Source organism: Alnus glutinosa, chromosome 1 (assembly GCF_958979055.1).
Source record: "Alnus glutinosa chromosome 1, dhAlnGlut1.1, whole genome shotgun sequence".
NCBI lineage: Eukaryota > Viridiplantae > Streptophyta > Magnoliopsida > Fagales > Betulaceae > Alnus > Alnus glutinosa.
The window spans coordinates 48,152,311-48,174,228 of NC_084886.1; the positions used below are offsets into that span (position 1 = coordinate 48,152,311).

Below are 21,918 nucleotides of genomic sequence, written 5' to 3' on the forward strand. Positions count from 1 at the left end.
TGTGTCATTTTGTCATTTCAATCAACCTAATAATGATATATATTTAGATATCTTGGAAGGAGATCGATCGTGGGTTGGGTTGAGAGAATGGGCGAAAGTGCAGTGAAGGCTTCGAAGTCTGGAGGATGTTGGACGATGAAGAGGCAATATCCATGTGGGTAACCTCTTCTTAGGTATATATATATGCTCTCTATAAGAATCAAATCCCACATTATTATTATTATTATTATTATTATTTTCATTTATTTTTATATATAGAAAGAGATCGAGAGAAACTTCCTGGAAAAAAGTTCGATCATTCATGGTCTCATCTCATTCAACAACCATATCCATAGTGAGAGCTGTTCTGGATTCGCAATAAATATATATATATATATATATATATATATGTATGTATCTTCAAGGACCAACTTGTTGACCCAAGAGGTCGGTTCCTATTTTTCATTTTTGAATCATCTGAATACGTCAAATCTTAGCACTAGTACTCTATGACAGCTCCTGGTTGGGAGGGAAATCTAATACAAATAATTCATTTTACACGCATCCTATCTGGCAGACCATCATGATTAGCGCGTGGCATTAAAGCATTCTAAGCAGCTTTTTAATTATTTTTCTTAAATACAGGAAATAAAATTATTTTTTATTTCTCTATCGGAAAAAAAAAAACTTCACAATAAATTCTTTTTATCTTTTCCTATATCAATTAAATATTATTTATTTACTTTCTTTTTATACTTTTTTATTCTTTTATTATTTTATCAGTTCTCTCTCTCCCTCATCAGTAATCGCCAAGACTCAGGCCTGTCGCCCTTGTTGTGTGCAGCAACCCATTGCATCGCCGCCCATGTGTCCTCGTACGCAATACCTCCAATCCGGAGCTCTTCTGTAGTGGATCGACACTGCCATGACGTTTGCTTCGGCGGCTACGGAGCTGACGTAGTTATGATAAAGAGGGGAGAATGGGGATTTGACGCAAAAGGCACCGTCGTGGATGTAAATGAGGGGAAGCTTGTGGGCGGCTGTGGAGGTGGTAATGTTGGGGAGGAGGAGGCGGGCAGACAAAGCGGTTTCGGGTGAGATTGTGATGTCTTTGGATTGGACTCCAGTGAGGGGATCGGTGGTGGGTGGTACAGTTTCGGTGCCGAGGAGCCTCTCGACTCTGCCGTCTTTGTAGACACAGAAGAAGGGAGGGAAGTCATGGGCTACTTTATTGAGTTTGTGAATTCTAGTTTCGGTGCCGAGGGAAGTTGCGAGGGTTGAGTTTGTGAATTTTGTTGGGTTTGTGATCGAGAGCGTGACAAGGACTGCTGTGACAAACAGAGGTTTTGGGTTTGCTAAAGAGAATGGTCGGACGAAGAAGAAGACAAGAAAGGAGATGGGGCTACCTAAAAGATGAGCAAGAAGAGATATTATATTTTTTTATGATTATAATATTGAATGCGAATGCTACAGTGCTTTCCAATGCATTGTGAAGCATTGTAGCATTCTTAAGGAACATAAAATTATAGGGAAGCTGCTATGGGTGGCTTTTTGTGACTTTCTTAAAAAAATTTCAAAAATATAGGGAACAAAATTCTTATAAGGAAGCTGCTGTGAATGCTCTTAGAGCTTTAACATTCCTTTCTCTATATTTTAGCTAACGGTATTATCTATTATTTCTTTATACTATTTAAATATTATTTATTTACTTAAAAAGAGAGAAAACTTCATTCAAAAAAGAGAGTGTTAAAGAAATGAATAAAAACTTTTAGCTCGCGCTTGTGATGCAATTGGAAATCTATTGGTGATGGGAGTCTTATTTGTTTGGCAATAAAAAAGAATATTAATTATTCTCTACTTTTTTCAAAAACAAATTTATATTTTATTGGGGTAATTACCTTTTCCCCCCATGAACTACCAAAAAATGCGCGATGCCCCCATGAACTACCAAGTCGACCAAAATAGATCATTCAACTACCAAAGATAACCATTTTCCCCATTCCGTCAGTCACACGCCGTTTTACCCTCATTTTCTTCCTCTTTTCCCCCTATGAACTACCACCATCTTCCTCTTTTCCCCCCATGAACTACCATCATCTTCCAACATGCCCCCATATAAAACGGCACATGACCCGTTGACCGTTTGTTTTAACCCTTTTGACTGACGGAAGAAGGGAAAATGGTTGTCTTTGGTAGTTGAATGCTCTATTTTGGTCGAGTTGGTAGTTCATGGGGGCATTGCGCATTTTTTGGTAGTTCATGGGGGAAAAAGGTAATTACCCCTATTTTATTCAACTTTTTCAAATTTTATCTTACAAAGTTAAACTTTGAAATTCGCACAATGAATTAGAATTGAGTTCTGATTTCAAAAAATTGAAACCAACGTTTTAATCTTGTAGTCTTTATGTTGTTTATATACATTTTCCTCTGTTTTAATTTGTCTTATATATGTCGTGTCTAATAAATTGGTGGGTTATATAAGGTGATTTAACGTTATGATTTCTTTTATCAATTGACGTATTTTATTGAAGCTTTAAACTATTGAGACAAGATTTCTCTTTTTGAGATATGGCTTATCTTCCCTTCTTTATTGTAAGACTACCAAAAAGTTCTGTTCAACAAAAACTTTATTTATCTTTTCTTTTGTTCGTCTTATATCCTGCAGCATCACTACTGCTCTTCTCCGAATTTGGACAAACATTGCAGCTTAACTCTATTTTAAATTAGTGATGTCTAATTTTTTTATATACATACGAGCAGGAAGAAAACAATAAACATTGCAAAGTGATGGCAAAAAAATACAACTAGTAACGATCTAAAGTAATAGGAACACTACGAATAGGATCGATACCAACACTGACAAGCTGAGTAGTAGGGGAAGAAATGATTGATGATGGAGTGGGAATGCTGCTTGAACTAAATCGAGTTGCGGCCCAATGTGCCACATAATGGGCACCGAAGTTTGCACTTCTATTAACTTTCCGAGCTGACCAAGAAGAATCAAGAGGGACAATGTCTAATGTGTGTTGAATGATGTCAGTGATGTGCCAATCCTGAACAATAGTTGGATGTTCAAGAGCAATGATAACCACCTGAGAGTCACTTTCTATGACAAATCGGTCAAGGTGAAGAGATGAAGCGAGAGAAACAGCGAGGTGTGCAGCTAAAGCCTCACCTTTATTAGGAGAACAATTGGACTGGATCTGGGTAGTCATCTGGATCAAGTTGCCCTCATGGTCTCGACAAATAGCCGCTTGGCAAGAAAAGGAGTCGCGAATGGCAGTATCAAAGTTGATCTTGTGCCAATTTGGTGGAGGGCAAATCCACTTTTCCGGAGCGGGGTCTAACTTGTTTGACCATGCATCGCAGTGTTGATGATAAGTATTGATGATGAGTTTGGCAAGGATATGAGCATCAAAGGAAAGGCCATCATGGAAAGCTTTATTACGATGGAACCAAAGGAGGTCGCAAGTAACAGTAGCAAAAACCTGAAAACAATGAAGCTCCGAACATGGAATGTGGAGAAGAGCCTCAGAGTATAAAATAACTTGTACCCAATCACATAAATTGAGAGAATCCAAAGTGGTAGAATCTAGCGGCCAAGGCGAGAGATGCCAAACGACTCTTGCAAAGTGACAGTGAAAGAAAAGATGCCTGAGCGAATCCGGCCCAGTCTTGCAAAGCAGATAGGAAACAGCAAGGTGATATGTGGGAATAATTGACTATAACCGCAAAGTAGTTGGTAAAATATCCCAAGCTATCTTCCAAAGAAATATTCGGAGACAATCCGTGAGCTGCAGTTTCCAGATATCTTTCCAAAAGGAAGACGGAGGAAAGGGAGGGGACCCTGTAAAGTCATTATTCAAAATTGAAAGATAGGCCGAGGATGTAGAGAACCGCCCAGAGCAAGAGGAAGTCCAGAGATAACTTGTTGTTGGTGCCTGTGAAATTGGCAGCCGGCTAACGGCAGTAGCAGAAGTTGGATCGAAAAGGACAAAAAGGAGATGCTCATCCCAGCGCCGTATACCTGGTAGAATTAAATCTGAGATAGACAAAGGAGGAAGATATCTGGAATTTGGACTTCAGGGAGAAGGCCGATAGGATGGAAGGGACGGAACCCAGGTCGTGGACCAAATGCAGGCAGAGCTAGTTGTAGAAACATTTAGACAAGAACCTACAATAAGATACTCCTTGCATTTTTGGATTCCTTTCTAGATCCAAGAAGCCGTAGGGCTAGGGGGAGCAGAGAAGAAAGAGCCGTATTGGATATATTTCTTCTTCTGCAAGTGCTCAACCCATAAGGAATTAGAATGCAGGAATTTCCATCCAAGCTTAGTAATAAGCGCCAAATTTGTGGTAGTCATCTTTCGAAGCCCAAGACCACCTTGATTCCGAGGAAGACAAATAGAGTCCCAAGATTTTAGCCTCAGATTACGTGACTTGTCTGGTGGAAACCCCCACAAAAAATCTTTGAATCGTCGATCTAAATTTTTGCATAGGAATGTACTCATAGCACAAGTAGGAATTGCCATAGCATAAGTAGGAATTGCCGCAGCCGTAGATTTAATGAGGACAGTTCGTCCAGCTTGAGATAGAGTCTTTGCCCTCCAACCATTTATTTTGGAAATGACTTTATTAAGTAGGGGTTGGAAAGCCTCTTTCCGAGAGGGTCCAAACATCAAAGGCAAACCCAAATAAAAAAGGGCAGAGGTGGTCAGTCGAAAAGGAATAATCCCCAAGATGCTTGAAATACTGGCGGAAGAGGTATTCTTACTAAAAAGAATCGAAGACTTCCCATTATTGATTTTTTGACCTGACCAACTGCAATATTTATTGAGACAAGAGGAGGCGCTATTGCCTCAGAGGAAGTAGCCTTGGCAAAGATAATCAAATCATCCGCAAATAATAAGTGATTAATCGGTGGACAAGATTTGGTGATACGGATGCCTTTGAGTAGCCCAATGGATTCCTGGTGATGGAAAAGTCGAGAAAGAACTTCAGTTCCTAAGATAAAGAGGAAAGGAGAAAGAGGATCACCTTGACGTAACCCCCGAGATGGTGTAAATGTCCCAAAGAGGGAGCCATTAAGCAAGATCGAAAAAGAAGAAGACGATACACAAATCCGTATCTAATTGACCCAGATGGGGTGGAAGCCCAATTTAATCATAATGGTCAACAAGAAATCCCATTCCATTCTATCAAAAGCTTTCTCCATATCAATTTTTACAGCCATAAGGCCTCCACGGCCTCGTTTAGATTTGAGAGTGTGGAGGAGCTCATGAGCCATAATAGAATTATCCTGGATTGTTCGAGAGAGAACAAAAGCCGATTGATATAGAGAAATGAAGTGATAAAGTAGCACTTTGAGTCTATTTGTCAATAATTTGGAGATAATCTTGTAAATAAAATCGCAGAGACTGATTGGTCGAAAATGATGAACCATAAAAGGCCCAACCTGCTTGGGGACTAGAGCTATAAAAGTATGGTTGTGCTCCTTTAGAAAATGATGCTTGTTGAAGAAATTCCAGACACAACTGAGAACCACCTGTTTAACAAGTGTCCAATATTTCTAAAAAAAAAGCCCAGTAAAACCATCCAGCCCAGGTGCTTTTGTGGCCCCAATACTAAAAACGGTATCATGAATTTCCTGCTTAGAGGGAATAGAACAGATGGAAAAGTTATATTCTTCAGTAATAACAATGTCAAAGAGGTTAAGTAACTCATCTAGAAGACTCGGGTGGGAAGTAGTAAAAAGATCTGCAAAATGAGTACACAGTGTGGTCCCAATAGCCTATCGATCAGAAATCCAGGCACCACTGGGTAATTTCAGGAAGTCAATGGCAGTCCTACTACGCTTGATAAGCGTTGAGAGATGGAAGAATTTTGTACTCAAGTCTTTGCATGTGAGCTATTGCTCGCAGGATTTATTCCGCCAAAGTGTTTCTTCATGTCTCCGTAGGTCATCAATAGCCTTCCGTAGACCCTATTCATGAAAAGAAAATGTAGATGGAATGGTGGACTGTTGTAGAGTATCGAGCTGAGAAGTCAAAGAGAGAAGCTGATGCTAAATATTGCCAAAAGATATTCAGTTCCAAAGCTTGAGGGCTAGTTTAGTGGAGCGCAATTTCTTATTCAAGATAAAGCCCAGGGTGCCGAAACAGAGGTGGAGACCAAGCCAAAGCAATAGTGGAGTAGCAGTCTGGATGGTGAGACCAAAATTCCTCAAATTTAAAAGGTCGAGCCAATGAAGTATCAGAATGAACCGTATCCAGTAATAGAGGGTTATGATCAGAACCCGAAGCATGGAGATGCAAGATGGAGAACGATGGAAAGAGATGGATCCATTGGGAGGAGGCCATACTACAATCCAAACGTTGGGGAATTAGATGACGACCATCCCGATGGTTGGATCAAGTAAAAGGATTCCCTATAAATCCTAAGTCAACCAAACCAAAGGAATTGACAAATTCATGAAAATAATCTGTAGAGGAAGAGGCATACGATAAACCGTCCATCTTGTCTTGCTGGGATAAAATCATGTTAAAATTACCAATGCATAACCATGGTCCCTTAAAGTTGGTACCCAATTGCATCATATTATCTCAGAATTGAGGTTTACCAAAAGCATAAGGAGAGCCATATTTACATGAGAGCATCCAGGGTTGGTTTGGGGGATCAGAATAATACCAAGCACTTATTGTATTTACATTAGTTTGAAAACACTCTAAATCAACTCCTAGTTTCCATGCTAACACAAGACCTCCTTTGGAACTATAAGGAGGAGCATGAACCATTAAAAAAAAAACCCAGACCATTCAATCTAATACAAGCAGCAGATGGTGAAATTTTTGTTTCAAAGAGAGATAAAATATCAGGAGACTGCGAATTGTATAGGCTCGGGCCAAGCCTCTACAATTCCACGCAATGAGTTTCATTGCTGGGGAGGTAGACCCTCCTGGTCCACCCCCTTGTCATCAGTGTCCTTCTCAGGAATTGCCTTTGCTGGAGAGCCAGAAGACTGAGCAGCTTGGATGCTTGAAAACACATCAAGGCTTCTGGAAGCTCGAGAAAACCTACAAAGTGGCCGTTGAGAGGTCAAAGTAGATCCTGTAGCTGAAGCTGAGGAAACATCAGTAATAGATAAGACCGGCTGTGGTTGCCCAGGCTCCAGGATAGTTGAGGAAGGATGAGAGTCCCTGAGTGCCTCTGGCAGGGGGTTGATGGACAAAAAGGTGCCCACAGAGGAGTCTCCATCCTGCAAAGAAGTCAGAGAAATGGTTGCAAGTTCCATATTGGACAAGAGGCCAGCGAACAAAGGCTGAGCTTTATTTTTTTTTTTAGAATAGCCAGGGGAATGCCATCATCTGTCCATTTGTGTTTGGTCGGCAAAAGAACTGGAGAAGGAGAACGAACTTGAATTGTGTCTGGGGACAATGGGAGAGAGGGTGATATTGTTTGGGAAGTGGGCTTAGTGTAAGGGTGAAACCGGAAAAGTCTAGGGGAATAGCGGATGGCCTGCCGTGAGGAAGAAGGAACTGGAGAAGGAGTTTCTGTAAGAGGAGGGGAAGTGAGGGAGAGAGATACTGGAGTTAGAGTGACTGAGGGCTAAGGTGGGTGAATTTGAAAAGGTGGCTGGTTAGTAGTATGGGTAACAGGATGCAGTGGTGGAGTGGTATTTTTCTGAGGGAGAGAACCAAAAGAGAGATGAGGTGCTGTAGTTGAAAGGGGTGGAATCGATGACTCAGGGGGTGAACGTGTGGATTGAGGGAAGGAAGAAAAAGGGCCCAAGGGAAAAAAGTGAGGAGAAGATGCATAACGAGAGGGATTGATAATGGGCCTAGGGGAAAAAGGTTGTGGCCATCGAGCCAGGAAGTCTGTGAAATGGGCCGGGTGGGTGAGAGGTGAGCTGATTGTAATTGGGCAAGGGTGGGAGATATTGGTGAGGGAATAAGTGGGGCTTGGATCAGGGAAAGTAGGAGAAGCCAAAGGAACAAAAACCATAGGACTTTTACCTTTGTCAGCAACTTACAACCTAGAAGATCCCAGATGCGATGTGGCAGCCAAAGAACTGAGAGATGAGTGTGTGCTGCTTGAGGATGCAAGGGGATATTCACCCACTTGAGTGCAGATATCCAGTGGCAGGAAATGAAGTGGTTGGGGAGAAGCCACGTAGCTGACATCATGAAAGGGGCCAGCAGGAGAGGATAACAGTGCAAAAGGTTGAATTTCCGTATGGGACGAAATCTGCATGTCATGAGTGCCGAAGGTTGACCCCACGTGGATGGCTAGATGGGAGATGTTCTGGCAAGGCACGAGTTGGAGGCCTAACTCAGCTCCATAGGCAAGGCTCGAGTGAGCATCCGAGTGGGATTGAGAAGTACCCACCAAAGAGATTCCCGAGTCCGAGTCTTTCCGTGATGGAGAAGGATTCTGACGCAGCCCAACCAAAGAGAAAGTCTGCAAGGGAATACGGTACTTATTTGGGTTAAGCCGGTGAGGGGGTTGGGAGCATTGGATTTTCTTGTGTCCAATGAGCCCACACAACGTGCAATAGTTGCTAAGACGTTCATAACGGAGACTAATCCACAAAGGATCACGACCAGGCCGAGGAAGGTGAAACCCCGGAATAAGAGGTTGAGCAGAATCCAATTCAACCTGAAAACGTAAAAAAGGTTGGCATATAAGACCAGTAGTATCATGGTCATCCACCGCCAGAATTTTACCCAGCCGTTGAGCAATTTTGATAGCGTTGACATCAGCCATGTTCTGACAAGGGAGCCCATGAACTTGAACCCAAAATGAGCAGAGGTGGAGGTTTATTTCGTCAAGGGCAAGATCAGGGGACCAAGGCTTTAAGAGGAGAAGTGAACCACAGACATTCCAAGGACCTTGATCAAGAATCTTTGTAACATGTGCCTGGAGAGGAACTCCAAACAAATATTTGTGATGGCCCACAACAGCAAAAGAAAAAGGAAGAGCAAATTTCCATGCATGTTGGAGAGTATCTTGAACGGTTTGGGGATTCACAGGTTTAGTTGAAAGGAGCTGTCCTAACAAGGAGAAAGCTCATCGATGGTGCTGTGGAGAGTCGGTTATGGTGGCGAGGTGGGGGCTTTCAAGATCAAGAGCCTTAGTACTCTCAATCAGAGCTTGAAGAGTAACAGGGATGGATTCCATGGGAGGAAGAGCGAGGGAAGGGGAGGTGGAGGAGAAGAACAATGGATGAAGAAGGGAAAGTCACTCCAATGAAGGAACAAAGGCGAAGCTCTTCGGGGAGTTGCAGAGCGAGTTTGCTGCAATTTTTGTCGAGACTTTTTGTGATGTCTAATTGAATGTGGAGCTTTTTGAGGGGTTTCTATCTAAAATTTTTATAGCAATCCATTTTAGCTAACCCAATACACTCTTCACTAGTTTTAACACACAGACTCGACTTTCGATGGTTGTTCAAGTGCAATTTTTGGTCTGAAAGTCTTTCACTTGGAGACTCAAAAGTCATAGTTCAAATTTCCATTAGCCAATAACAATTTTTGTGTCCCTAATAACAACAAATTTGTGTGTTTTTTCAAGAGATTTATACAATTAACCGCAATGCTTTCCTTTGAATAGTAGTGCCTGCTTGCATATGTACATGCGTTTGTATATACCTAATTCTAAGGTAACATACGTTTTATCTTAGATTTTGATTCCACAAACTAATACAAATTATTACCCTCTCAGCTGCAACCCCAGCCCAGAGCATTCCCCATGTAAGTTGCCTCGAGGGGAACATTATTCAAAAATAGTCCCTGTGTGGCCAAAGACCAAGTAACAACAATAGCATCACCAATCATACCAGCAAAACATTGCCTCTACGCCGAGTTTAATGCATGATCATCATCATCCCCTTTAATCACCACCGGCGCGCCTAATGTGATGCTTCCTCAAATGAACTTAAAGAGCTGATTATGGATTCATATACCTCTACTCCTTTCAAATATACAGTGTCTTTCAAGAACTGCAAGATAGTTAGACGAAGTAAGAAAAAGAACAGCAAGCATTAATGGCACGTTAGCTAGGCAGAATGGCCATTTCATTAGCTTTTATTGGAAATCGATGAAGGTGAAATGGAAAAGTCTTGTCATAGCCATTCTCATGGGAATGACTATTTCTTAAATTGCGGAATAGCTATTCTTAACAAAAGCTATTCCCTTCTTCTTCTTTTTCTGTTTTTTTTTTTTTTTAATCCACCAGTCATTCTAGGTACCAAAAATGTAAATGTAAATGAAATACAGTGCATATTTGAAAGGAATATGTGAATGTATAATCAGTTCATGATAGAATTAAGAGTAAGGGTGCGTTTGTGATTACGATTTCGTAGGCAATAAGTACGATTTTAAACCAAATCGCAGAACATAAATTGTTTGGAAACTGCATTTTTAAAAATTGCGATTTGAAAATGCAGAAAATCTGCCTTTTTAAATCGCAGGTAAGATGGTACTTTTTTGAAAACGTAGAATTTTAAAGGCTAAACTGCGATTTTGCCAAATGCTTAATTGTTTTTTTAAAAATCATTTTTTTTCAAATCGCACATTTTAAAATCGTTATTTTAAATCGCACTTTTTGAAATCGCAAACCCAAACAGACCCTAAGAAAAGCAGCAGCACTAAATGTACGTGAAAGAGTAAGAGAGATGAAGATAGATTGCAAACTTGTCAAACCTCATTATGGTCATGCAGCAAAATGGGAGTATTTGTCATTGGCGAGAAACCAAGAGCTGGAATTCCCAACTGTCTTATGTATCGTGCATCTGTGGTTGAAACCAAGATTTCAGGCTTTGCAAGTTTTCCTCCAACTGCAGTGATAGCTTGCTTGAAAACAGACCACCATGGATTGGAATCATTGGTTGGTGTCATCAAAGGGCGCCCCATGTAGTCTCTTAAGGGTCCTTTCTCAGTGATCTGCCATATAAAGAAAGTATCAGCCAAATAGTTGCTGAGAAGATGAAAGAAAGAAATTCTACTCTGACCCAGTTGACCACGTAATGGTTTTCAACAGAAAATTTAAAATCTTAAATCCAGTGGTTCAGCTTCTGAAAAGTATATACATAAGAGTTCAGCTGCCATTATCAACCGAAAAGTAAAAAATAAAAAAGGGATTTTGGCTCCTGTCAGCAAGCCTTTCATTCACTTTTTGTCAAACATCATAACGTATTTATAACATATTCATATCATAGCGGAAGCATGCACATAAAATCATTTACATATAAACTCTTTTTCAAACATATAGTTTTGGATGTATAAAAAGCGGCTACCGAATGAAGGTTATTCTATATCATATACTTTGAAAACAATTTTAAGAAAACATTGCATTGACATTTTGAAGAAATAAAGGTATGATCATATATACTTCTCTCGTTCCTTAGCTTCAAGAATTCAACACACTTCACTTAGCAAACTAAACAATTACTATTTGTTAACGCTTTCGTATACGATTCATTATTTTCCATTGTTTGACCCTCCTAAACATTGCTTCCCAAACTAAAGGGCAGGTCTGGTTTCTCCTCTTTAAGACACTCATTTCGTATTTCAAGTTTGATTCTCTTCTTGAATGATCACACTATGCATGTATGTTCAATTTACTACATATGGACCATGCAAGGTGAGCTTATTGTCGTACTCTTTAAGTGTAGGTCTCAACAACACTTATATCTAGTCTTTATAGGGTTTTTAAGTCACCATAAGATCCCCTAGACAAATCTGGTTTCGGACCAAAAAGGTAGGCTTTTAAGGCCTCAAGGTTCAACCTATGTGTTTGTTTGTGTGTGCTGTAATTCCAGCAACATGTCAGTGAAGATTACTCCGCTGTACACCCTACATGTGAATGATCGCATGCTTTGAACCATTAGAAAGACAACTCAAAGAGGTATTATTCTATGTTCACTTTACTGCAAAACATCTTTTTGGAAAAGGCCCTACAGGACCTTTCTTGGTGACTGCAATGCTGTATAATTTTCTGCAGCAATCTAATCTTATTGTTTGGTCTCTACAATGCAATGCAACGCACTCAACCACTCATACAACATGTTGGATCCGGCTTCAGTGTTGTAGTTAAAACTATAGCACATCTGCTGTAGAAATGGAAGGCTCAGATTTGTTTTCCTAAAACAATGTCGTTTCAGTGTTGTAAACATTAACCGAAAAATAAACGCCGTTTGAGGAAGGGAGAAGCATAATAGGTCGGACCTGCCAAGAACAGTGCAAGTTAGCCAAAAAGCAAAAAAGTGACGTACAACTGCTGGATGGCAGCCACCTGCCTGCCCATATATCTGCGAAATAGGTGGCTCCTCTTTATCCATTGGTCCGTCCGTCGCTCTCATCTCCGAAAGTTTACACAAAAACTATCGAGAAAAAAAAAAAAAAAAAAAAAACAGCATCTCCTTGCACACAGAGAGAGAGTAATTGGAAGTGGTGGTAGTCAGGTCACAACATGAGAATGACACAAAGGCTTAGGCAGATGGGCGGCCTATCCAAAGGAGGGCTCGGTGCAAAAAAAAAAAAAAACTATTGGGGGTGGGGGTGCAGCCAGTTCTGTGCAGCAAATATGAATGAGACATGATGTGTGAATTTATTTTTCTTTGTCTTGATCATCGTCATAATCATCATCAGTGTTGACGGCAACGCCACCGTTTGAGTCGCTGCATATTGCTACTTGCAGCCATGTGGGGTGTTGGTTTTGATTATGAGGAAAAGAAAGAAGAGGAAGAATGGGGTAATCTGGGTAGATGAAGATGGTGGTTTTTCCGGTCTTGAATCTCAAGGTTTTTCCTTACAAAGAGCTCCATTTAGCGACTCGGGGTTTCTCGGAGAAGATCGGGCATGGTGGGTTTGTGACGGTGTTTCAAGCAGAGTTTCTGGGTTCCTCCACTTGCGTAGCAGTGAAACGCCAGGAGAGGCCAGGCGGTGGAGAGAGAGAGTTCCGTGCGGTGGTGTGTACTATTGGGAACATTCAGCATCTCAATCTTGTCAGACTCAGAAGTTTCTCCCTTTCCTCAAACGGCGTTTATTTTTCGATTAATGTTTACAACACTGAAACGACAGTGTTTTGGGAAAACAAATCTGAGCCTTCCATTTTTCTACAGCAGATGTGCTGTAGTTTAAAACTACAGCACTGAAGCCAGATCCCAACATGTTATGATAATGTTAAACATTCATGAAATCATGTAATTATGTTGTACAAACCATATCTATGTCGATTAAGAGAAGAAAACAGATCTAAAATGTTTTTTTAGCGCTGGCAACATGCATAGGAAAACTTGTCCTATGACAAACCTTCCTCAAGAAGAAACCAAAATATTAGCCTCTAGGTTCTAAAGACAACAAGATTGCATACTCGTGTCTAGATATGTAACTAACCTTGCTTTGCAGAGATAACCCATGAATACTCATTATACTTGCAATTGGAACAACTCTTTATACGTTTCTTAAAGGAAGCAAACAAACTAGTCAATAAAGTCAAAAGTACAATCCTGTCACAGGCCATCAGAATCAGAAAAATAAATTCTCTAAGAAACACCATCATCCAAATTACAAACAACTCCAGTGACATAATCACTCATCAAGAGTCATACTCTTCTTCCATGTAACTCAATATATTTTTATTTTTTATTTTTTATTTCAAAAAAAAGGAACAACTCTTTATACGTTTCTTAAAGGAAGCAAACAAACTAGTCAATAAAGTCAAAAGTACAATCCTGTCACAGGCCATCAGAATCAGAAAAATAAATTCTCTAAGAAACACCATCATCCAAATTACAAACAACTCCAGTGACATAATCACTCATCAAGAGTCATACTCTTCTTCCATGTAACTCAATATATTTTTATTTTTTATTTTTTATTTCAAAAAAAAGGAACAACTCTTTATACGTTTCTTAAAGGAAGCAAACAAACTAGTCAATAAAGTCAAAAGTACAATCCTGTCACAGGCCATCAGAATCAGAAAAATAAATTCTCTAAGAAACACCATCATCCAAATTACAAACAACTCCAGTGACATAATCACTCATCAAGAGTCATACTCTTCTTCCATGTAACTCAATATTTTTTTATTTTTTATTTTTTATTTCAAAAAAAAGATAGGTTGATGTTTATGTACTTTTGTCACGTTATATGCCAATGGGAGGGAAGGGCCTAACCAGAAGAAAATCATTTCAGGCACAAAAAGTCAAAGAACTTTAAAAATAAAGAAAACACAGAAGCAAACACCCACAAGAAAAGAAAAAACAAACAAAAATCGCAAAAAAGAAATACCACCAAGATGTTCATCATAATGAGTAACACAAGGTACACATCTCAACTTACTGTCCCCAACTTGCACACATGCAATTTCAACTGATATATATATATATATATATTTTGATAAGTAAGCAAAATTTATAGAAAGAAAGCGTAGGACGCCCCTAAGTACACAGGTAGTATACACAAGAGAACCAAAGCTAACCTGCAATTTCAATTAATATAAATTAATTGTTTTGCATTGCAATCTCGTGGTATTTTATTGCCAAAATTACTGTATTAGTTCCTGTGGTTTGGGCTTTTTTCAAATTACTGTAATCGATCATTTTGTCCAATTCCATACAAATTCAGTCCTTTTTTTAACAGTCTCTACGAAATTACAATTATATCCATTGCCAAAAGAAAACAACAAAGAATAAATAAATAAAGAAAAAAGAGGAACGGTCATGAGCCACCCCTCTAGGTTGGAGCTTACAGCCACCCCCTCAATTTTGGGGCAGTGAGGAGTCGTGGGCGCCATGACCTCCACCCCATGGAAAACAAAGGACGGAATTTGTATGGAATTGGACGGATAGATCTATTAATTAAAGGTGAAAAATGCAATGAGCAAAAAGATAAAATTGAAAACTCAATATGCGATTTAGAAAGATCTAACTACATGAACCAATATAGTAAGTTTCCCTATCTTGTTTCTTAATGGGAAAGAATCCCTTGGCAACTAGACCTTACTCTGTATGTGTGTGCGTGTGTGGGGTGGGTAGGAGATTAGAAAGGAAGAAAATCAAGAACATGGTGAGGAAAAGGTGATCCAAGAAAGGAGGAATCTACCACCAAAGCCAAGTGCTTGCATCATAGGAATGGGCCTTCTACCAGCCACCTAGAGATGCTAAGGCAGACCAAGGACAGCCTCTAACATTTGTATGGAAAGTGTAACCGAATATTTGGGCTCTGAATGAAGGCATAAGTAGCCTTATTCTTTCAAATCCAAAGGGTCAGCATATATCTAACTTTGATTTTGTTACTCAAAAAGCTTAAAACATGAATGGCCCCCAGTATCAAATTTGGCGGTACAATGGGCTTGGATTTCATTACCTAAGCATGGCCCAAAATTGGTACCTATGAATGCCCTCTGCATCAAAAGATGTTTCAGATTTTGTGAAAAAAGAAAAGATAACACCAATTGCACCCTCTTTTCAATTAATACAAAACCTTAAAAGTTGCAAAATGTACATCATAGTTGCATATCTTCAATAGGATGAACTTCATTTACAAAATTATCCGCTTAGCTGAATGAAGGGTATGCATGCTATCGTGTCACCCGCCTAGCACCCAAACATATCCAATTCATCGACCTCTACAACTGAGAAATCATAGCAAGAGAAAACAACCATACAAATAACATTGACCACATTCCACACTTTGTAATGCAAAATGTTAATAATAGAACATGTCAAGAGTTTAACCATTATGGAGACGAGGATTAATGTGGATGCTTCTCAAAACTTTCTAAAATATAATATTAACACCATGATATAGAAAAATATAAGAGTGGCAAAATTCAATGATAAATTAAGGAGAACACAAGAAAGACAACTTTGCAGTATCTAGTATGGTTTGGGGCTCTGCAGAATAGGCACACTATTGAGAAAATCTGGGAAGCTGACTAGTTGAAAACAGAGAATGACACTTAGTAGTGACCATCGATATGGTGGCTTACAAACCGATGGAAGATATTTCTCAAGAAAGTGTAAATCAATAATTTTGAATTCATACAACCAAAAGAAATCGGCGATGACATTACATGTGCAATGTCAATAATGATGTATCACTTTTAAGGAGCATATTGTCCAAAGACCAGAGGCATAGCCTGCAACCAACTAGGACCAGGTATAATACAATTTGCAAAGGTTTTGTCAACCAGGTGGCACTTAGTTATCATCAGATCAAATTACTTAATTAGCACATACACCAAGATTTCAAATGTCAGAAACTGTTCTCATTGCAATCTGTTCCCCTCTTCATTTTTTTATTTTTTTAATATTGTACGCCCCCAATATATCTTTCAATTTTGTGGAAAATGTCAAGAACCACTCTACCAGATCAAAGTCCACAATTCAAATGAGGACAACCAGACTTTGGATGGGGATTGAACTGATTGATTGTTCAAATATATGGCATTTAACTCACAAGTTGCTAGTGTTATAGACATTATCAGAATCGTCAAATAAAATGGAAAAAGGGAAATCTATTCAAGAACCAAAGAAGCCTAATGGTGAACGCATTGTTAATCATATACAAACTAACTCTCAAATTGGTGGTGTAATATGGAAATATGAGGTATATAAATATAAAATCACGTTATACTAATTGAAACACCTTATTATTTTACAGTTCCAATTAACTAAATCAACGAAGTCAAAATATGGTCATTCACCTTGTAAGTCATGTTCCTCCAAGCCGGTGCCCATTCCTCAGCAATTCTCCTCCTCAAAAGGTCTGGGTCCGCTGTCGGCGTCAATCTAACATCGAAACCTGCTTCCGCCTCCGAAGGCTGCACGTTCATCACAAATCCCTGCACAAAAACACACCCTCAATCCCCATCGCGCGCGCACACATATAACTAAAACTTTGAGGCTTGAGCTACACAGGTTATATCCACTTACATTGGGGGAAGGAATCCCAGCTTTGACATAAACAGGATTAATGGAAATAACTTCCGAATTGGCGGCATCCCCAGCCTTAACCACATCGAACTGACTCTCCCTAAACCTAGAGATAACCTCAACGCTCTTCATCAAGTTCTCCATCGCGGTATTATCGTACATTCTCGACCCGTGCCCGGGCGTGCCCTCGGCCTTGATCACCAGGTTCCACGGGGACCTGTCGGCGTAGAAAACCCTGAACTCGTCGCCAGGGGAGGCCTGCCCCTCGTCCAACGCGAACCCCACGCGCAATTCCTCGAACACCTTCGAGGGGAAGAACTTGGCGGCCCCGTCGAGCCCGCCGATCTCCTCGTCGGGCACGAAGGACAAGTGGACGGTGCGTATGGGCGCGAAGTTCTTCGCCTTCAGGTTCCGGATGGCCTCGAGGTACTGGACGGCGATGCACTTGTCATCCTGGGCCCCGCGAGCGAAGATCTTGCCGTCGGGGGATCGGACGGCGGAGAAGGGGGGGTGGACCCACTTGGAGGGCTCGGCGGGGACGGAGTCGAGGTGGGAGTTGAGGAGGATGGAAGGGAGAGAGGGGTTGGTCCCGGGCCAGGTCAGTAGGAGGACGGGCTTGCCTGGGGTGAACTCGAGGGTTCGGGCTTGGAGGTCAATGGATTGTGCTTGGAATTTGAGGAAGGAAATGGCGGAGGGGTAGTCCGGGTTGGGGTGGGCAGTGTTGATTCGAAGGTAGCGTTGGAAGCGAGCGATGGGCGTGTCCTGTTGATGCTCTTCTTGGGCTGAGACCAGAAGGAAGAGTGTTAGTGAGAGTAGTAGGGAGTGGTGCACGTTGAGCATGGCTTCGGGAGGGAGAGTTGAGCTTCGATATACTTGATTTTGAGACCAAATTTTCGCCCCAACTCAACTAAGCATAACTAATTAAACAGATGTCGATCTCTGAAAAATTAGGGTTCATAATTTTATTGAAAATTTAGGTAACTTAAAAGAAAGGGCATTATAATCTTCCATTAGCTAAGAATCACGTCTCATACCAAAGAAATTATAAGTTTGAATCCCCTTTCCCCTTTGGTTTGTTTGACATGTCAAAAGAAGGAGAACCGTAGAAGCCACCTAACCTGTACGGGGAAGTGAGGTTAAATTTGTTTGTATAACTTTTTTTTTTTTTTTTTTTTTTTATAGATGTGCCACGTGGCACATATGTAGGACTCCCGAGATTGCAAGCGCGTAGCTTTGACAACTTGGTCTAACCTCCCGCGTCCTCCGTGGCTCGCCTATGTCAAATACGATTGGTCAATCGAAACCATTTTGCCGTCAAAAGTCAAGGGAAAGCATCACTTCCAACTCCAGACAAACTCGCAGCACATCTTTCGACGCGCGTGCCTCAATTCCCGACTAACTTCGTAGCGCGTGGCCAATCTTCGTTCAAGCACCAACTTCTACTGGAACTCTCTCAACCAACGCGTTCACCACAACTAAACGCAAACGAGAATCGAAAGCGCTCTGAGATCTGAATCCCACCTCCCGTGCTTCAAAGTTCGAACCCTTTCATTCTCATCGATGGCGCTGAACTTTAACTCACGCACCAGAGTAGTCGCTTTGTTCTCGGTGCTTTTATGCTTAGCGAGTCACCTCGTTCCTATAGCAGAAGCGTTATGGCTAACCGTTCCGAGCTCGGGTACGAAGTGCGTGTCGGAGGATATACAGACCAACGTCGTCGTTCTGGCCGATTACTACGTGGTCGAAGAGGGCGCTCAGCCCCACCACACTCCCACTATCTCTGCTCGGGTATAATTTCCAATTCTCTCCTCTCTCTCAATTTCTACTCTTTTTTTTTTCTCCCCGAAGATTTCTCGGTTATGATGCCCGATTTAGATCGCAGTTTTAGTTTTCTATTTATGGATAATATCTAGTTATTTTTTTATTTTAACATTTCTGTGAAGCTTCTGGATAATTTATTGATAAGACTATGATGTGAGAGCAGATCGTGTTTATTAACTTATGGTATAACAGAGATTCAGTTAATGTTTGGCAATTTTTGCAAGAGAAATCATTGATTTCCCTTTCCAATTTGTTCCTTTCTGAAATCTGGATGCGTTGAGTTCTCTCCAAATTGGTTTGAGATCTTTAAAATGATTAAATTCATTTTTATTTTATTTTTTCTCTTGAACTTAAATCACCTTAAATCACTTAACATGATAATATGAGAGCAGGTGACTTAAATGATTTACAGTTGTTTGACCCAATTTCGCAAGCCAAAAGTGTTTTTTTAAACAAAATCGCAAAGAGTGTCTTGTTTGGGTGTGTATTTTTAAAAAATGGCGGTTTGAAAACATAAAAAAGTCTATGTTTTCGAATTGTAGATAAGGGAAGACAATGTGTTTTAAAAAATGTACGATTTTAAAAGCCAATCTTCGATTTTAAAGGCCAAATTGCGATTTGACCAAAATTTTAATTGCGTTTTTAAAAATCACGTTTTTAAATTACATTTTTTGAAATCGCTATTTTTAAAATCATACATTTTGAAGTCGCAAAATCAAACGATTCCTTAACATTATATCAGGGCAGGTGAGCTAGCTCAAAATTTGAGTGATTTAACATGATACCATAACATGAGACCTTAAATGATTTAGCATGATATCAGAGCAGGTGATCTGAATTTGAACCTTCAACCCAATCTACTTACACATTGGATCTACACGAGGAGGGTGTGTTAGAATAATGGTTATATGATTAAAGTCACAATTTCTTATCAAATACAAACAAGTACAAATTTTCCCCAGGATTAGTGATGTTTGATGTTTGAGGAATGTCCCTCATGTTATTGCATTATTTTGGATCTTCAAGTTGGATTTTTTGTGTTTTTTAGGTAACATCACCTTTTGGTAACAATCTTCACCACCAAGAAAATGCAACCCATGGTCAGTTTGCGTTTACAACCACCGAGTCTGGGAACTACTTGGCTTGTTTCTGGCTAGATGGCCAACATGAAGGAGGTGTAGAGACAACCCTTAGCCTTGACTGGAAAACTGGAATTGGGGCTCGGGATTGGGAATCAGTTGCAAGGAAAGAGAAAATAGAGGTAACTTCACAGAAAGCTCTATTTGTCTACTACCCTGGATTTTTTTCAAATGATATTTCGATGTCTCCACAATTGTGTTTCCCTTATTCTTCTTATCACTTCAATGTAGGGTGTTGAACTTGAGTTGCGAAAACTTGAGGGAGCTGTACAAGCCATCCATGACAATCTCATTTATCTCAAGCAGAAGTACTTTCTTTACCTCTTTTTTTCCCCTTAAATTATCGGTTAGTTACACATGCATATAGGGTGTGTCGAATGCATGATCTCATCCTCCACACCATTGTTATTGCAGACGAAGTGACGTTCACGAGTTAGAGCTCATTGGCAGTATTTTTTTTTTCCCTGTGAACTTAGAATGGTTATTTTTCATGCCCCCTTGTCTTGATGTGCTCCTCCTTGTACTGTGTTGCACACAATTTTTTATTTTACAACAATCTCCATTTTGTTACCTGGAATACTGTTGGCTGAAATTTCCAAACCTTTATTATAGTTAATATAAATATTCGAGATAAGATCATTTGACTAAATATGAAGTAAATTTAATTTGATTGTTTGTGATGTTGGCTCCCAGAGAACGTTAGGTGTTTGTGGTTGTTTCAAATGGCTAGAGTCTCGATAGTATTATCTGAAGATTAACACTCTATTTTACTTGTCAAAAAAAAAAAAAAGGATTAACACTCTATTTTGTCTAATACACGAGAAAATTAGTAAAGATTGGAGAGAGTGAAGAGAAGAAAATTAAGTTTTAGTGTCTTTTCCTCCTAAGACCTAACTTCTTCTCCATAACCAAATTTACTGGTGGACTAGGGTGGAAAGTGCTGACATATTCTCTCGCACACTTTCTTTTCTTCTCTCCATTTGGCAAACCAAACATTTGAAAAGAGGAAAAGTTTTTTCTTTTCTTTTTGCTAGGGTAAACAAACATAACGTAAACGATTAGGAGATGAATATAATTACTTAGAAGTATTGATGTTTATGCTAACATTTAACTCACTTTTTTTTTTCTTAAACTACACAGGGAAGCAGATATGAGGGAAGTCAGTGAATCAACCAATGGTAGAGTGGCATGGTTTAGTATCATGTCCCTTGGAGTCTGCTTTCTGGTTTCAGTTTTTCAGTTGTGGCACCTGAAGCGCTACTTTCAAAAGAAGAAGCTTATATAGACCTTACTCTTCTATTGATTTTCTAATGCAAATATGCAGCTGACTTAAGAGTGGAAAATCAGGAGTTTTGTATCCTTGTTGTACCATAGTTGTTCTTTTAGAGGGCGGGGAGGCGCTTGCAGGAGTATAAATTGTAGGTTTAAGATTGGTTTTTAATACGCTAAAGGAGATCATGTTTTACCCACGGATTCATATCATTATGTGCTCCCTTTCAAAATCAATTTCTAAAATAACTAGATATCTTCTTCAGCCTGTTCTCTCTAATTGTGTTCTTTACTTTTCCTCTTCTTGGGGTTACTTGCTACTTATTCAGCAACTAACTCTTAATCCACCCAAAAAAAAAATCTTGTTGAATGAATTTTAACAGTCAATGTAGCACCCACTCTTAGACCCCAATTATTTTCGTTCGGAAAATGTTATAGCCAATCTTCCTACAATGTTGACATGAAAGTCGTAATCAACTTTTGATTTTTTTTTTTTTTTACAATGAATGATCCAAAAGTTGGTTAAGACTATCACGTCAGCATTATGAAATAATTATTCAAAAAAAAAAAAATTAAGTTTCTAGCATTTGTTAGGATCTTCATTGAAAATACTAATCTAAAATGGGTTATATTTTTTTTTTTTTGGGTCAAACAATAGAAACTATCTCTAATCATTCTATTTCATAAATCCCCATATATCTTCCTCCAAAAAAAAAAAAAACTTTCAGAACATAATGTCATTGATGATCTTTGAAAGTGGTTCATGCATGAGTA

General features: G+C 39.7%; 3 protein-coding genes across 3 annotated transcripts; 1 reads left to right on the top strand and 2 right to left on the bottom strand.

Moving 5' to 3' along the window:
* Positions 1 to 7,445: 7,445 nt before the first annotated feature.
* On the bottom strand, positions 7,446 to 8,919 carry LOC133863010 (uncharacterized). Its single transcript, XM_062298983.1, has one exon. It carries the CDS (start codon positions 8,740 to 8,742, stop codon positions 8,005 to 8,007), a length of 738 nt encoding a protein of 245 aa, XP_062154967.1. The 5' UTR covers positions 8,743 to 8,919; the 3' UTR covers positions 7,446 to 8,004.
* A 537-nt stretch (positions 8,920 to 9,456) lies between these two features.
* On the bottom strand, positions 9,457 to 18,015 carry LOC133854503 (uncharacterized). The gene is made up of 4 exons (XM_062290745.1): positions 16,916 to 18,015; positions 16,687 to 16,824; positions 10,677 to 10,916; positions 9,457 to 9,973 (listed from the first exon to the last, which is right to left on the bottom strand). The coding sequence occupies exons 1-4, from the start codon at positions 17,753 to 17,755 to the stop codon at positions 9,884 to 9,886; spliced, it is 1,308 nt and encodes a 435-aa protein (XP_062146729.1). The 5' UTR covers positions 17,756 to 18,015; the 3' UTR covers positions 9,457 to 9,883.
* A 324-nt stretch (positions 18,016 to 18,339) lies between these two features.
* LOC133854512 (transmembrane emp24 domain-containing protein p24delta3-like) lies at positions 18,340 to 21,409 on the top strand. Its single transcript, XM_062290752.1, has 4 exons — positions 18,340 to 18,703; positions 19,785 to 19,997; positions 20,107 to 20,183; positions 21,016 to 21,409. Exons 1-4 carry the CDS (start codon positions 18,476 to 18,478, stop codon positions 21,158 to 21,160), a joined length of 663 nt encoding a protein of 220 aa, XP_062146736.1. The 5' UTR covers positions 18,340 to 18,475; the 3' UTR covers positions 21,161 to 21,409.
* The last annotated feature ends 509 nt before the right edge of the window (positions 21,410 to 21,918 follow it).